At 48.1% G+C, this 17,613-nt stretch overlaps 1 protein-coding gene across 3 annotated transcripts in view; it reads right to left on the bottom strand.

Annotated features, from left to right (window-relative positions):
• Positions 1-411: 411 nt before the first annotated feature.
• The window catches only part of ZNF697 (zinc finger protein 697), a 29,634-nt gene continuing 12,432 nt past the window's right edge, over positions 412-17,613 (bottom strand). For 2 of the 3 annotated variants that reach the window (XM_045896842.3, XM_064588556.1), the window contains exons 2-3: positions 6,546-6,826; positions 412-5,143 (exon numbers count right to left, since the gene is read on the bottom strand). In XM_045896842.3, coding sequence (XP_045752798.2) covers positions 3,723-5,143; positions 6,546-6,826 — 1,702 coding nt within the window. In that variant the 3' untranslated portion in view covers positions 412-3,722. Of the gene's footprint in view, positions 5,144-6,545; positions 6,827-10,072; positions 10,625-17,613 lie in introns of those variants that run through there. The other variant, XM_064588557.1, reaches the window with a different exon arrangement.

Genomic DNA, 17,613 nt, shown 5'->3' with positions numbered 1-17,613 from the left:
CCCAGCCTCCTAAAGCCACAAGAGTACAGAAGTGCCCCCGCTGAATTACTGGTTAAAAATGGGCAGAGTATGTAGACATCAGCCAGTTCCAGGATGATGTAGGATCCACCTGAACATTCCAACAAAGGAGTCAGCAACCTTTGTCTGTAAAGATCCAGAGAGTAAACATTTTAGGACTGCGGGCCATGAAGCCTCTGTCACAAAGACTCAGCCTTGCTGTTATCGAGCAAAAGCAGACACAGACAATACGTAAGCAAGGCTGTATGCACAGGACTATAATCCAAAACATTTTACTTGCAAAGAGAGGCAGGCTAGATTCGGTAGTTGGCCGACCCCTGTTCTATCAGACAATAAGCTTCCATTTACTGATCTCGGTGATATTTAATGGATGACAAGAAAGAATGGCATGGAAAAAGACTGATATGGATTTAATGACAAATATTCCATATTGGTTGCTGAACACCAGAACGCTGTCCAAGGAACCATCATTAAATAAAACAACCTGAAAATAAGGCAATTCTCACATATACAAGCACACACTCACACAAAACCTGTTACTTTTAGGATCATTAAATTATTCACTATTTTAACAAACAGCTGTAAAATAACATTACAGTGAAGGAAAATGTGCACAAACTTCAGAAACAGTTCAGATTGTCTATGAACACAGGTTCTTCATCTGTACTTTTTCACATATGTACAGCCTCTTGATCCTGAAGAAACCACATGGCTCAAGGGGTTAACTTCTCATCTTCTCTTTCCAACTCAGAGCTCAAGATTGAATCAAGCCATTTAAGCTGACGAAACTGCTCCAGCTTTTGCTAAGGAAAGAGTAGCCTGAACTTGACCAAACTCCCCAGGAAACAAATGATACACTTGCCTCCACCGTCATGAATGAGCTGATGGAAGGAATCTTCAAATTAACATTTTAAAGGGTGAACCACAGTTAATGGGGTTTGCTGAAGAAAAACTATTATTCTCGAACTAGAATACAAGAAACAACCTCCTGACTGCATTTAAATTCACTAAATGCAGCTATGTTCCCTGAAGAATTATAAGAAAAATGGAATCACATTTTAAGTGCACCATGAGAGTAGGGATCTTGGTGGTTGGGCTGTTTTCTTCTGCTGAGGGATTTGCTCATCAAAGGGATACTGAAGTGGTAGCTGACTCTCTTATCCATGGTACTTGAAAGAAGAGAGGTCAATGAAATCCAAACATTTCCACTGCCACCAAATTCTTTTATATTAGCTTCAATCTCATTTCCCTGTTGAATTCCTTCTTGAAAGCTGCCCATACGTTAACATAGCTGATGCAGACGAGACTGTACAACAGAGTACAACGGCAGCAAAAGGCCAAATAACCCATAAAGTGGATAATCAATCCATGAATAATCAAAAGTTGCATGAGATTTCATAGGCACAGACTTGAGAGAACTTAAAATGGCTGGAAGAGGTAGATGTGCATAAAAAAACACACAAAGGAATAAGATTACCTACAAACTGGCTATATTATTTTCAAAGGAGTCCTATACACTTAGTATTCAGAGTAAAGAGTCAGAATAAATAATGGACAAATACTTTGTTCATATTACTCAACTAAAAGAAAATAAAGAATTAGTGTCTTGCAAAATTATCTTTTGAAAATCTATTTGCATTTGTAAATAACAACAAACTGATTAAGAGGGCAAGATCAACAGGCATTATACAAGCCCAGAATTCTCAGGATTTTTTTTTTAGAAGGTGTTTTTATAAGAACAGAAACGTGCTTCCCTACAGTCCCCGAAGAGGTTCTTTGCTAAAATACAACTGATCAAGTATAAATTACCAGCATCCACAGAAAGTCTGCTAAAACTGTAAAAACAATCTTGCAGTTTTTCTTCTTTTCCTTCAAGTGTGTCCAACAGTTTGTGAAGATGCTTCCATGAAAAGTACATGAAACAATCACTGGTGAAGAAAACAGGATTGCTTTCCACAGCTCTAACTTCTAAAGGCGAACCTAGGGGGCGGATTTTCAGCATAGGTAACTGGAATCTGTACAAGAGTCATCTAACTACAGCCCCCTACTAGAAACAGAACAAACCTAAGACACCCTAATTATGTGACAAAGACCAGCTTTGTCAACAAGGACATCTTTGGCCCTTCTAGACTAGCCTTAAGTTTTCCACAGAGCGTAAGAATTTTCAGTGTCTTGATTTTATTATATAAATCATGACAGGAAGTCTCTCTAGCAGCTGAGCTGGAGAACACAAAAGGTCAGACCATGCCTATCCGGTCATCAGTCTCTCTTCCGAACAGCCTGCTGTACTCCTATCCCCAGGTCTTCCCTACGACAGGGGTCATAATACTGATCTACCTCACAAAGATGTGAGAAACAACTAACAATCATTAAAAAGCGTAAAGCACTTTACAAATATAAAAGTGCTATTTTGGCATTTATATAACAACCAGAAAACATTCATTGCTTGTGCTATTTGGCAATTTTGCACTTAGACCTCTCCCTGCTTGTGCCTTCCTTGTGTAAAGCCTTGAGCTTTCTGCTGTGCCTCCCTGTGTTGATAAAAGATATTTCTACTCAGATCAAAAGCCCATATCAATATGGATGGAGGTGGCTGTTCAATTATCTCCCCCATTACTACCAAGGGGAAGGGGGGCACTGGATACAGAGTGAAGGCAAATGAGACAAAGAAACCTTGTACCCCAACACGTGCACATTTGCTCTCCTGGATTTCTCACATAAGGCTAGCAAAACTCTGAGCTAGATGACTTTTGTAGCAGGTCACTGGGGCAACTGTTGCTGATCCGAGATTCACTTCAAACAAGGATCATGCTGACCTGGGAAAGGGAAAGTCACACACAGCTGGGACTGTTTCATTTCCCTGCACAAGTGAGACCTGAAATACCGGGCTCGGCACACACCTAACACCTGACAACCACATAGACCACCCTGACCCAGCATGAAGCTAGACTACTTTAAAGGAAGTAGCAAAGAACCAGGGGCAGGACCAAGATTTCCCAGGTGATCTTAAAGCCAGTTATGACGAATTCCCAAACGTCGATTTTGTCCTTGAAATCAGTGTGTAAGCTTTCCTGCCCAGTTTCCCCTGGATGCCTCAAAATAGCAGCTAACTGTGGCTCAGAGAAAGGAAGGGAAGAATATACAAAATATCCTCTCCTATAGGATCGACAAGGTTCCTCTACTTTTCATGAGACTATAGCTGATGTGGGGGGACAGGGCAAAACAGTGGCTTAACACCTGGAGAGACCAGGATAGAATTATTCATACCCGCCTTTTATTTTACCCCATAACCCTCTCTCTAACCCCACACCCTCTCCCGATTCCCACCGGCCCTCACAGCCCGACCTACTCTATTGCCTGACATCCCGTTCACTCCCCTACTCCCCTAACTCCCCTTCTTCAAGGTCCTCAAAGTGCCTGCCCTTCCCCCGCCCCCTACTGTGTGTATTTGAAGAAGGCATAGCTCAAGCACATCTCCCAAACATGTCCTCGCTGGGGAGGAGGCAGGCAAAATATGACACCCCAAAAGAACAACGCTGACTCAACCCTCCCCATCAAGACCCCCTAACACCAAAAGACTCCCCGGTCACTCTCGGATTGTCCCTCCCGCCCCTTCCCATTTCTTCCTACGCGGTCTATCCCCAGAACGGCTACTCCCCACATGCTCCCCGAGGACAGTGTGTCCCCCCCCACGCGGCCCAGCCCTAGCACAGGTGCAGCTTCTGGTGCTGCGCCAGGTGCGTTTTGTAGCGGAAGCCCTTGCCACAGCCCGCGCACTTGTGCGGCTTGTTGCCGGTGTGGATGCGACGGTGGCGGATCAGGTGCGAGCTCTGGATGAAGCTCTTGCCGCACTCGATGCACGTGTAGGGCTTCTCGCCCGTGTGCGTGCGCTGGTGCTGCGTGAGCGTCGAGAAGTCGCTGAAGCGCTTCTCGCACTGGCCGCAGCGGAAGGGCTTCTCGCCCGTGTGCACGCGCAGGTGGTTCACCAGGTGCGAGTTGCGCCCGAAGCCCTTGCCGCACTCACGGCACACGTAGGGCCGCTCGCCCGAGTGCGTGCGCTTGTGCGTGAAGAGGTGCGAGCTGACGCTGAACGTCTCGCCGCACTCGGAGCACATGTAGGGCTTCTCGCCCGTGTGCACGCGCTGGTGCTTCACCAGGTCCGAGCGCCAGCTGAAGCGCTTACCGCACTCACCGCAGCCGTGCGGCTTCTCGCCCGTGTGGATGCGCTGGTGGTTGGCCAGGTGCGAGCGGCGCACGAAGCCCTTGCCGCACTCGCCGCAGGCGAAGGGCCGCAGCGCCGCCGCCCCCGCGCCGCTGGCCGCCGCGTGCGCGCGCCGGTGGCTCAGCAGGTGCGAGCTGAGGCTGAAGGCCTCGCCGCACTCGGGGCACGGGTAGGGCTTCTCGCCCGTGTGCAGGCGCCGGTGCTTGAGCAGGTCGGCGCGCCAGCTGAAGCTCTTGCCGCAGTCGGCGCACAGGTTGGGCCGCTCGCCCGTGTGCAGGCGCAGGTGGTTGGTCAGGTAGGTGTTGCGGCTGAAGCCCTTGCCGCACTCCCCGCAGCGGAAAGGCTTTTCGCGCGGGGGCCGGGCCAGCGCGGGCCCCGCCCCGAAGCCCCCCGCCACGCCCACGCCCACCATCCCCACCATGGCGCCGCACTCGCCCGCGAAGCCGAAGGGCTCCAGGCTGGCGGCGGCCGCGGCCTCCGCCAAGCGGTGGATGCGCTGGTGCTGCAGGAAGGCGGCGCCCGGGCTGAAGCTCTCCCCGCAGTCGGGGCAGATGGTGGGTGCGTCCATGATGCTGGCCATCAGGCTGTCGAGCTCCCCGAGGTCCATGGCCATGGGGTGATGGAGCCGGCGGAAGCGGCGGTGGGCCGGCTTGTCGCTCCGGTGCCGACTGCCTAGGGAGAGGTGCCGCCTCCAGGGAAGCATGGGAGGGGGCGGCTGCTCCTCTTCGTCGAGCCGGTTCTCCCCAGCGCTCTCCTCTTCCTCCTCCTCCTCCTCTTCCTGGGGGCTCCGGGAAATGCTGTCGGATTCAGACAGTCCCGGGAACATCGCCATCTCAGCTACACCAGATTGGTAATCATCATCTTCGCGGAGCGCGGCCCCTTCTTCCTCACTCAGCAGCCCCTCTGCAACAGAGAAGGTGGCACAGGGGTGACTATACTTGGCGCTCAAAAGGTAAACCCAGAAAAAGCCAGTCTCAATAAGAGTGCAGGCCATGGAGTAATTCCCTCCCCCAGATACTCTCAACCTCTCTCTCCAAGGCCCCCACGATTCCAGCCTCCTTCCCACCTGGTGCCTCCTGGGGAAGGCCTACAGGAGTGTGCTCTGAAACCCAGGCAAACAAAGCTCACTCACCCACCCCCTTGGCTGGCCAGTTCTTCTAGCAACTGTCTCTGGGGCCCAGGCCCTACCCATTGTACCTGAGGCTCTGCTCAGCAGAGCCATCTGAAGGCCTGACAGTCTGCTTGAAATGGGCCAGGTGGGACTCTGTGGGGTCTCGGAAGAGATCAGCTCACTCTCACAGCTCCCAATGCCTTTCAAGGACCTGGCCTCAAAAGACAAGGCCACTCCAGCCAACCACAGGAAAAGATCACCTGTCCTAACCAGGTAATGGGCTGATTTTTAAAATATAACTTGTTGAGGGTGGGACAACAAACCAAACACACCCCAGCTTAAGGGCTTTACTATGTAAGCCAGGCAGGAAGGAGTGAGCACAGGACCTGGTGGTGGTGATCCCGGCTTAGAGACTTCCAGAACACACAACTGTCTCTGGCTGCTTACCTCCGAGCAGAGGGCACTCCAGAGAGTTACTGAGATAGGAAACACTAGGTGTTGTGCACACTGCAGGGGAGAGCAGCAGGAAGTCTGGGATGCGTCACAGGGGAGGGAACGTAACCTCATTAGTCTTGACCGTAGGGATTTCCATTCATTTCTGTCCCCAAACCATGCACAGAGCAGTATAAAGCAATGAGCGCCCAGAGATGGGACCGAGGAGGTGGACGGAGGGGGAGGGCCAGCACTCCCTCTTTCCAGGTCAGGAACAGCAAGGGATTTAGCAGAGGCCTTGAGCATTTGGGGCATTAGCCACATAAACCTGGGCAGGTCACTTACCACTGAGTTTCCTTATCTGCAAACAAAGACGATGGTGACTGTAACTGCAAACATCTGCATACTTTGTTAGCACAGGGCTGCGCTAAGCAGGTCATCTGAACTCCCCCCAATAACCTGATGAGGTAGGTTCTGATGTTAGCTGTGTTCCCTCTGGTGTTAATTTCTAGCAGTGTTCTGTACGCCGTAAAGTGCTGCGCCAGCGAAGTTACCCTTTTCATCCACATCTACCAGAACAGCCCATCTCAGACTGGACTGAAGAAAAGGATGTTCCTCAGGCTTAAGGTCGTACAGAATCCATGTAATGGTCTCCGCTAGAGGGCTCTCCCACAAAGAATGCTGTGGCTGGTTCTAACTCTAGAGGCGCTAGAAATAACTGTGAGGGGGGCAACTTCCATGGAAATGCCAGCTTTTCCTCACCTGGGCAGATGTCAGACACCAGATCCCTCTCCTCTGGGTCCCCTCCCAGAGCGTCATCATGTGGGTTGGAGCCCAGATCCTGCTGTGGGGGGCCTTCTCTCTTGTCTGCGTCCTGTGGCTTAGAGCCCATTCCTCTTTCTTCTGGGTCCCGTTCCCTGTCTTCAGAGTTCTCAAAATCAGAGCCCATCCCTTGGTCTGCTGAGTCCTGGGCTTCACACACACCCTGTTTATTTTCTTGTTCCATCCAGGAAGAACAGCACAAGGGAGGTGACCGGGGACCCCTGTTCCAGACAAAACACAGATAAAGGTCAGGTCAGTCTGGCCTCACCCCCTCACTGTATCTGGCTTTGGATTCCATGAAAATCAGTGGCTCGGTCCAAGAAAATGTGTAGAGTTCCAAGCCCCAGATGACAAATCTCTGCTTCACCGCACATTTTAAGATGCACAGAACCAAGCACAAAAGAGGCTGGTCTGGGTGGCACGGGAACAGTGGCTACCCCTTCTGAGACCCCATGCCAACTCTCACTGGACTGGATACAGTTTCATCTCCTTCCATCTCTGAAGTGGCTTTTTAGCCTTAACAGTGGCTGTTTCCATTTTTCGGCTAAGAAAACGTAAAGCTCAAAAAGAAGGACCCCATCAGCCTTAGACCAACTTGTAAGCAGTAAGGTGGGGATTAAACCAGTGAGGACCTGCTGCTTTCCCGCACGCAGTGAGTCAAGAGAATCCAAGCTCTAGCCGGGCTGCTGGGGGGTGGAAGAGGATGTAGGGACCCTCTGTGTTAGAAGCCATCTCTATAGCCTCATTACATATTTTGCCTTATTAGATCCTTTCATTGTAGGGAGCCCTGAACAGGAATGTGACCCTCACGTAACTGGTAACTCCATCTACAGCACAGGCCAACGTGTGAACTGTAGGAAGAAAATGACATCAGGTTCCTAAACCCTTTGTGGACGTCAGGTTTACATGTAAAGGCCCCTTGCCAAGATGGAGCAGTTGAGCCAAAAATAATCGACTTCTGCCATCCATCACTCTTTCGGCTTAGCTCAAGGCAGCAAAGCAGATTATCGGTCAAGGATCTTGAATTGAGACTTTGAAGTGTCCAGCGCTGTCTGGCTCAGCAGCCCCCAACAGGACTCACACGAATGCGGCTGAGCAAGATGCTCTTTCCTTGGCTGGGAGCTCTTCCTGCCTCTGTTGAGAGGACCTTCCCCAAGGCAGCCCTGGCTCTGCACTCTTGCCAGCCTTACTCCAGGGCCCAAGGCAAGTCAGTTGGCCTCTGCTTGTCTCAGTATCCTCATCAGTAGTGCAAGCTACTTAACCTTTCTCCCAGGGAAGACATCAGAAGGAGACGTTAAGATGGGCTTTGGAAAACACTGTAGAGAGGAATTGATACTTGGAGCTTTACAAATGTGGAATACACAGGTCATTTCTCTTTCCAATATGGCATACACACTATTTCTCTTTTTCAGTCCTGATGCCATCCCAGCACACCTCAGACATACTGGCACCACCATAATTTTGGCAGACTCATTGCCCTATCTAGCATATTCTACCCTTTCTCGGAGATGAGGATGTACTCCCTAGATTAGAGTGAAAAATCAAGCCTGTCCCTTAAACATCATCAGAAAATGGCCGTGTCTGAGGCTGTTCCGGCAACAGTGTCCTGGAATGTGGCTGAGTTTCTTTAGGAGATATACGGTTTAAAATGACAGGTTCCAAACACTCAGGATTAGGCTCTAGGAGAAAATCTCATTAAAACCATACTCTTTTTAAGAGGAATATTGCACAAGAGACTATTGACCCTAAATCACTTCCACCCGTAACTCTCTTTGCCTTCTGGAGCTCAGACTCTATAACAAGTACATCACTTGAGTCTGCATATATAACACACCCCTAGGGCTAGAGGTGGAGAGGTAAGAGTAGGATTTTCAAACTTGTGACCTATTATTGGTTTGCTAGTGGCTAAAAGCAGAGAAGGGGCAGGGGACCTAATCCCAGACCAGCGAGTAGAATTCTACATCAATAAAATCATCAAATAAGCATGTCACCAGAAACTCATAAAACTAAAATGGCAGGGTCTGGTGCCTGGGATGGCACAGAAGTTGCCCGCAGCTCCCCACCCAGAAGGGTGGGCGTTAGGGGTCCACCCCAGAAAGCAGAGCAGCTTAGGGTTTCTCCTCTAACCCCTTTTTAAAAAGGACACCACACCTTCTTAGTACCTCAGGCACAGCAAAAAACAGAACAAGAGTACTTTCTGACTTGTGATTTCTCAGGAACCAAGAGATAATTCATACCAGAGATATTAAACGAAGAAACATAGCTTTTATAGATTTAAGGGGGAAGAAGGAAAAGAGGCAGAGGCTGAGATCCCCTAAAAATCCCCAGTTGGAAGGACCCCAGAGGCTGAGATCCCCAGCTGAGATCCCCTGGAAATCTGCATGGCTCACAATATGGATTCAGTTCCATTCACACTATCCCATTATGAGGTTCCAGGCAGCTACCAAGTAATAGAAAAAACTATTCAGAAGTAAGGAAAGGCAGTCATGATATATCGTTAGATGAAAACTAGTTGTGTTTTTTAAAATCTCATTTTCTTAATTAGTATATGCATACTATATAATATACATACACATATATATTTACACATGTATATACAGATTCAGAGAAGAAAATCAGAACATTATTGAGGTGTTAATCAAACATCTCGGTCACTTCTAAGGGTTTTGCACCATTTAATCTAAACAACTCAATGATGCAGGGTATAATTTTCAACTTCAGAGACACACGAAGAAACAGGCAAAGAAGTTGTGACTAGCTCAAGGTCATACACATCACCAGGGACACAGCAGGGATTCAAACCCCTGCAGGATAGTTCCAGTGCCCATATTCTTAGCCAAAAGCTGGTGTGTTGCTTGGGATCACTTTTCTTTTTTGTGAACATCTGTATTTTCTATAATAAAGATGTAAATTTTTTTATCAGTAAAAAAGCCAACTTTGTTTTTAATGTGATAAAATACACTGAAGGAAAAGCTACATTATTTTAGAAACAACACGAAGACAAGGACAGAAATCGTGCTTATCTCAATCTATGGAAGACAATTTTCAGAAGTGTTATCTCAACACTGTGGTATAACTGAAGTGTCAGCCAGTAGATCTGTAAGCACATTTGGTTCCAACTTCTTTCCCATTCATTCTCAAAATAAAAACTAGCAACATGTTTTCTTGGGCAAGGCCAAGGCTGGATAATGAATGGGTGGCAGGGCACTGTGAGAGATTTGCGGCTATACTGACCTAGGTTCAAATCCTCTGCTCTGTCAGCTACTTTACCTTGTGCAAGTTCCTTAACCTTGCTCATCTTCAGATTCTGCATCGATAAAAACTCTACTGCTGCCTATGAGACTTGCTTATGTCCCATAGGGTCTGTAAAAGCAGCAGGCGTAGAGAGACACAATAAATGGTAGCTGTAATGTTACGAAACTTAAGCGAACTTCTGGATTTAAAAAATTATGTATACACACACATACCCCTCCTCAATTGAAGGTCACAGCCGTATTCACCAAGAATGGCCTTTGGCAAGTACATCATAGAGCTTCCTGTGGCCTCGCTACTAAAAGCTCTGTAACGAACAGCCCACCCTGTGGACACAAGAGCCAGCAAGAGGGCCTGGGGTGAGGGAGGGAGGTGCAGTTCCACAGTGGTTTGGAGATGTTGATCCTGCATTCAGAAAGTACAAGCTGAATAAACCCGGACGCTGCTGGAGGGGACACCCCCTGGCCACCCCCACAGAAGAGACAGAAGTTTGGGGGGAGGGGGGGCAGAAAACCAAACAGGTACTGGTGAGGGCAGTCAGGAATTAATTCTGCATCTAGCTCTAATCATTGAACGAGCAGCCATGGGGAGGAGCCCCTGTTTTTGGCCAGCACAGCCACTGTGCTGTGTGACTTCGAGTATCTGCCCCCCTGGGCTTGTGTTCCATGAGGAGGTTGGGTCTGAATGTACCCAAGTCCTCTTCTAGCTTGTCCTAGGACATGCAGGAGAGAGTTAATCCAAGGAAGCATCACTGTCAGGGCCATGAGACATTTTCTTTTTTTTTTTTTTAAAGATTTTATTTATTTATTTGAGAGAGAGAATGAAAGACAGAGAACACGAGAGGGAAGAGGGTCAGAGGGAGAAGCAGACCCCCCGCTGAGCAGGGAGCCCGATGTGGGACTCGATCCCGGGACTCCAGGATCATGACCTGAGCCGAAGGCAGTCACTTAACCAACTGAGCCACCCAGGCGCCCCCATGAGACATTTTCATTTTTACTCAACTAGCACAGCAAAGCTATTAATGCCCCAAACGCCCCCCACCAACACCACAGTTTTCTCTGGGGTGCAGGACACTCCAGGGTGGGATCAGTCAGCTCTGCCAAGACTGCTCAAAGCCTAGTTTCTAGAATTTGCAATATTTTCATGTCCCCTCCCAACTCCATGCCCCCCAACTCCAAAAAGAGTCTTGCTCATTACCCTGGAAAGTCACTAGGAAGATGCTCAAATGCCTTCTAGATGAATCCAACCCCACTGGAAAGATGAATCAGATCAATGTGAAGCTAAAGCCACAGAGTGGAAGTAAATGGGATAAAGTATGCTGGAAGGAGGTTGGAGGGAAGGAAGAGAGGGAATTGAGGTGGGGGAAGAGGAAGTGAGCGCATTTTCCCAGAGGCCCCCTCTGGGGCTATGTGCAAAACCTAGCCCTTTTCCAGAAGCGGGAGCCCCACCACTTTACGGAGTCAACTGCACTTCCTGGGAGCAGGTTGGGCAGACAAGCGCCCCTTTCCCTCACCTTCCTAAAAGACAAGGCACTGGCCATCGTTCTCCAGGGCATCTGGCACAGGACCCCACACGCGCATGCCACCTCTGGCCAGGGTGGGCGGAGTAGCATGAGGTGCCCCCAGGCCCCTGCTGTGAGACGGTCTCCCCCCTGGGCCATGCAGCTCATCTGACTCTAATAATCCAGTAATTCCGGGAGGCAGACACGGGGGGCCACCCACCCAGTTCTACACATACAGAACACCGAGCCTCGGCAGATGAGCTCCCGGTATCGTAAGGATTCTGGCCAACATGTCCTGGCCCCTTGCCTTGGCATCGCTGCCCGGGAAGGGCACGCTGAGCCCGGGAAGCCGGAAGGGGGGTAGCAGAGCATGGCCCACCCGGGGCCCCGGGCAGGCGGAGGGGTCGGCCAGTGCACAGACCTCCCCCTACAGGCTCCTGGCCAGGCCGGGTGGGGGAGTCATGTGCCACGGCCACTGCCAGGTGGCCAGGAGCCAGGCCGGTGGGGCTGTCATGTCAGGGGAAGGAAGCGGCTGGGCAGAGGGCCAGGAGCAGCTCCCACTCTGCCTCCTCCAGGCTGCAGCGCCTTTCCTGTCTCCCTGTCCTCTCAAGGATGCCTTCCTTACCTCAGCGCCGACAGGCCGGCCTCCCAGCTCCCCCGCAGCCTCCAGCCTTCACTTCCCACGCCCCCTGCACACCAGCCGCTCCCTGGGGAGGGTTTCCATAGCAGAGGCCCGGGCAGGGACGCCCGACTGGGGAGAACGCTGGAAAAACAATTTAAGTCTGCGGTCCAAAAGGCTGAACTCATGACCATAACTGGGGTCTAACCAGGGATTCCAGGGGGTTAATCATTTGTCAGTCCTCAGCACCAACTGAGTAAACAGTCAACCAGCACTAGCCTCTGGGGAGATGGCCATCAGGGTCCTGCATCTTCACGGTGAGCCTGTGGTTAGAAAGAACCCCAAGGGCAAAGAAATCCACCTGACCATATTTGCCTGGATGCCTCCAGTGATCAAGGAGAGTGTGTCCACATCCAAAGCGGGCAGCTGACTTCCCCAGTCACACACCCAGATGGTCCAACCCAAAATGCCAACCCTCCCGAATGGCAGGCTACCACATGAGGTGAATGTTAATTTCCCACAGAAAGCCAAAAGATTACTGCAGCTAACTACTGAGTACTCACCAGACAGGAGAAGCTAAAATAATACGGTTTCCTCCTTGTGGTTACTGTTTTACCTGGAGGGGAAAGCCCAAGCTAAAAAAAGAGAAAGGCTCAAACCAAGGCAACAGAGAAATCAATTTACAATCCCATTGGCCAGAGCTAGTCTGAGACGCCTTCCAATCTCTTTGGTCGAGAATAGCTCAAATGTCCTTAGGGTCAGGCATTTCCTGTCTGTTGGTTTGCTGGGGCCCCTCACTTTGGCCGAGGGCCTCAGCTTGTCACAGCTGTCAAGCCTTCACCACCACTCTCCTCCCTCTGGAAGAAATAAGAATTCCTGCAATTCTGAGGCACATTCTGAGTGCCCTCAAAGTGAGACCATCCGCCCTTCGAGGAGAAGGCATGAAAGCTACAGGTCCTCATGCAGGCAATTTACTCATCCATGCTTTACATGAAATGGTTAGAACGTCCTACCTGATGCACAGAGTATCCCCTCTATCCATGATTCTTTTCTTCACTGTGCTTGGCATTGTACCAACACCACTACTACATACATCCTCAGCTTCTTTTCTGATCTAGCACTCGGGCAGTCCTCAGAAGAACTGCTTCAGATACCTCCTCAGTAGCTGGCTCAAATGTTCGACATTTGTTATTTCGTGGAAACATCGAGTTGGAAATCCCTTAGCTCTAACTCCTTCTACAGACAGAAAAGTGAGGCTTGGAAAGGGAAAATGACCAGGTCAGGAACCAAGAGACAGCTTGCTAGAAGAGTTATGGCCAGAATCTCAATTTTCTGATGGCCTCTCCAGTGATCTTTCCGTCCCTTTAATAGAAAACACCACTTCAAAAACAGCCAGCTAGATAAATCCAGGGCATATACCGACTTGCTTTTTTTTCCCCCCACACCATTTGTCAGCATTCTCCAGAGAAACAAAACCAACAGGATGTGCATACAGGGAGTTACTATAAGGGATTGGCCCATGTGATTATAGAGACTGACAAGTCCAAAATCTACAGGGTGGGCCAGCAGGCTGGAGATCCAGAAAAGCTGCTACTACAGTTCTAGTCCAAAGGACTGTCTGCTGGAGAATTCCTCCTTACTTAGGGAAATCAGTCTTCTTGTTCTAGTCAGGCCTTCAACTGACTGGATGAGGCCCACCCATATTATGGAGAGCAATCTGCTTTACTCAAAACCTACCAATTTAAATGTTAATCTCACCCCAAAACTCTGTCGCAGAAACACCCAGAATGTTAGATCAAGTATCTGTGCACCTATTGGCTCAGCCAAGTTGATGCATAAAATTAATCATTACACACAATAAAAAAAAAGTCTACAATAATCCCGTAAGTCAAAACCTACTCATTAAAAACATCTTCCTTTTTATAAAAACCATTCCTATATATGGATAGTTGAACAGGGTGTGTATGTCCTGTACAGGACAACAGGGAAGAATCAAAATTAATCGTAACTGAAGAGCTACACAGATACATCTATGGGTACAGACACAGCTCCCACTGCAGAGACAGACACAGTTTAACAATCTGTTTCACTGAAGGACAAAAGAGAAAGCCGACTTAAAATGCACAGCAGGTGTATGTGGGATACAAAGTTGTTAACAAACAGCTTTCTTCTGGAGAGTTGATGCTGGAATCCTTGTTAAGGTTACCAGATGGGGCCAGGGGACCTCAAGAAGTCTTTTCCACCCCAGATGATTCCGTGATCATATTTCCACTGGAATGAACAGTCCTCAAGAGGATGCTCACCACAACAGAGAGAGAGGAGCGTTGGGACCAAAGGGTTTGATGCATACATTCAATCACCCCAGTTTCCCTCTACAAATTCAACAGGCAAAACTGCTCTTCCATTTCTCTGCCCAAAATAACTGTTTGGTGGTGTTGATGAAGAATGGGCGTTCGAGCCCAGTTCATTTCAGCAGTGGGTAAGTGACACCTCTGCGTGCAATCTGCCAAGGTGTCTTCGAACAAAGAGAGAGCAGGAATAAAAATGTAGAGACGTCTCCTGATGCTTCCATTTCCCTGCCTAATTAAATTGTAAACTCTAGAGCTAGGCTGTTTTCAGCAAAAAGCGAAACATTTATATACACTGAAAACCACCTTTTTAACAAGTACATACTTGTGTTACTCTTATTTCCTTAAAAATAACATTATCAGCGGGCGCCTGGGTGGCTCAGTCGTTAAGCGTCTGCCTTCAGCTCAGGTCATGATCCCAGGGTCCTGGGATCGAGCCCCGCATCGGGCTCCCCGCTCAGCGGGAAGCCTGCTTCTCCCTCTCCCACTCCCCCTGCTTGTGTTCTCTCTCTCGCTGTCTCTCTCTCCCTGTCAAATAAATTAATTAATTAATTAAAAATAAATAAATAAATAAATAATAAAATAAAATAACATTATCAGCAAAACCCAGATCATAGGAACTATAGGAGAACTATAGGAGACACATCAACAACGATGAGAAAATTAGCAAGAACAATAAAGAGAAAGGGAGGGAACCTGTATGTCAAAAAACTGGAGATGTACCCACCAACATCAGTGCATAGACCTTATTTAAATCCCAGTTCAACGAAAGTACAAAAACAAATTATAAGACAGGCAGGAAACTGCCAATGCTGATTAGATATTTGATAGTAAGAAACTTGTTCATTTTTTAAGGTGTTGGTGTTGGGAATAAATTTACAAAGGTAAAGGTATACACAATGAAATATTTACAGGGGGAAATGGTATGTCTGGAATTTGCTTCATTTGAAATGAAATGTCTGGAATTCCAGGACAAAGGGGAGTGAGCAGGGATGCAGATGAAACAAGATGGCCATCCACTGATCACTGGTGAAGCTGAAACCTACTTTCGTGTTTGCTAGAAAAGTTATTAATAAAAAGTTTTAAAATAGAAAATATACACTTTTGTTTCTGAAATTGAAGGTTGATTAGATTCATTTAAATTCTGAACAGACTGTAATTAACGGTCAGTGACTTCCACAAAAGAACGAACTTGCTTTTACGAAGTATGCCAAATCAGGACTGATTACAATGCTCAATACTGAGCAGAGCCCGTGAGACCTGGGGGCAGAGGCAGTGGGGTAAAGAGATTAAAGGACCTTAACTTGGATGCTTTTGAGACTTTTTTTTTTTCTTTTTATGAGATAGAAGAATAGCTGTTAGATGCAAAATAGAATCAGGAAACGGTTTCCACTTTCATCTACTTTTACATTTCCAAAGAACTCAGAAGAGGATCTTGCCACAGCCGGTGCTTATTTATTTCCACCATTAGCTCAGCAACTTTATACCGAAGACCAACGGGGAAAGTAAACCTGGCTAGGAGTCTGCGAGAGGAATGCTTTTACCCTGGGAAAGTCAAAGCGACGAAATGATGTGAGTGAGTATCCAACAGACTGAGTACACCGATAATTGGTCATCCCCAGAATGATCTTCTAAGGGCATGAAAAATGTTAAGGTGTGTGTCGGTGAAAAGGGGCTAATACACGAACTAGTGATGTATGAAAATGTGATCTCCATGAGATGAACTCAGGCAGGAACAGAATTACTTTACTGGCCCAAACTGAGAACTTTTAAATTTAGATAGTGTCCTTCTCAGAGAAATGCCATCCCAAATTTACTCACACCACGTTGCAAAGAGAACAGCGAGAAGGTATCATGTTCCCACTTTAGGTTGGAAACCAGAAGCTCACAGTTCTCATCCGTTTTGGCGAAGGGTTCGCGGAAGTTGTCTCGGGTCACAGCTTTCCCCCAGGAAGTGGCACGCTTGTCAAGGAGACTGTGGTGTCCAGGGCTCATTCACAGCTCCAATACCATAGTTCCCAAGCCATTCGTGAGGCTCAGGCCCTTCGAGTTCCTTAGGTCCCCTCTACCTCCAGCTCCTAGCATTTCCTGGAGAGAGCAGCAGTCCTGTACAAGCTTGGAAATAGAATAATGGTATTTTTCTTGCACGTGGGTTCTTAGCCTGAGGGCCTTCAGAGTCCATGAACTCTCTGAAACCTTTTCTGAAGGTGTCGGCAGCAACTTTCTTCTGATGAGAAGACCCATAGCTTTCTTTCCCTTGGACTCTGAAAGGATTCACGGCGTACAAACAAAACAAGAACCCGGCAATAAACCATTGCTACACAGGACTCACGATACATTCCCTAGCATACTATTTCAGAAATCCACAGTGGTTTTGGGAAAGAGGGACAAAAGCCCACAGCACCACCTTATGCCACGAAATCTTTTGGTGGATTGGTGGAGAAGAGAAGATACTGAGAGCAGACCCCAAATCAGGTGGTAGCAGAGACAAAAATGTCAGTTAATTTCAAATAGGGGCTACAGCAGAATGAGGGGTGCAGCAAGAGGGCAACCTGCCTGATTGGTTTGCTGGTCTCATCCAGCACCCTATTTTACAGATGCATCAGGCAACAGAGTCTCAGAAAGGTTAAGTGAATTACCTGAATGTACCAGTTAAGGGCAGACTCAAGCTTAAATTACTGACATTGCAACTTTTGTTCCAAATCCCCTTTCTATTCAACCTATCGTGCTTGGCTGAAACTCTCACGCTGATGATTTGCCACCGCCCCCCCCCATCATTACCTCACCTGCTTTTCACTTCCTAATCACTTGTGGTACAGGGCAGGTGCACTAAGAGGGCCTTACGTAGCTCTTCAAGCCTCTAACACACTGCTTCTCTGGGATGTAGCTAATTTATACAAGTTTGACCGTGGGTTTATGGCTCCCATCAGCTGCTTACTTGGGCAGTGAGTCAAAGCACATTAATCAAGCCATTACCTACCCAGGACACAACATGCTTTGTTAGCTAATCCTCCTTTTCTCAAAGGAAAAAGAACTAAAATCTGGCCAACGTTGCCTACTCATTCCTAACAAATCATCAAAGTGTTCGCAAAGTCATCCAGCCTGCAAATAATAACTTGGAAATACCCAGGTGGAAAAGGGGGATTCTGGGAGTATCAAAAAACTCCGCAGAATCAGGAGCCCTGGTTCACACGTAATGGCAAGTAAAAAAGTCTACCCCCCATACTCCTCCAACATGACCCATTACTACAAAGACAGTTTCTCAGATTCACCCTCTTTTCTGTTACA

The sequence above is a fragment of the Mirounga angustirostris genome, unplaced genomic scaffold (assembly GCF_029215605.1).
Source record: "Mirounga angustirostris isolate CCGP_5_RB_7025 unplaced genomic scaffold, mMirAng1.0.hap1 SCAF_4, whole genome shotgun sequence".
Lineage (NCBI taxonomy): Eukaryota > Metazoa > Chordata > Mammalia > Carnivora > Phocidae > Mirounga > Mirounga angustirostris.
Note: the sequence above shows the minus strand (reverse complement) of the source record. Positions and strands in the feature narration are given on the sequence as shown.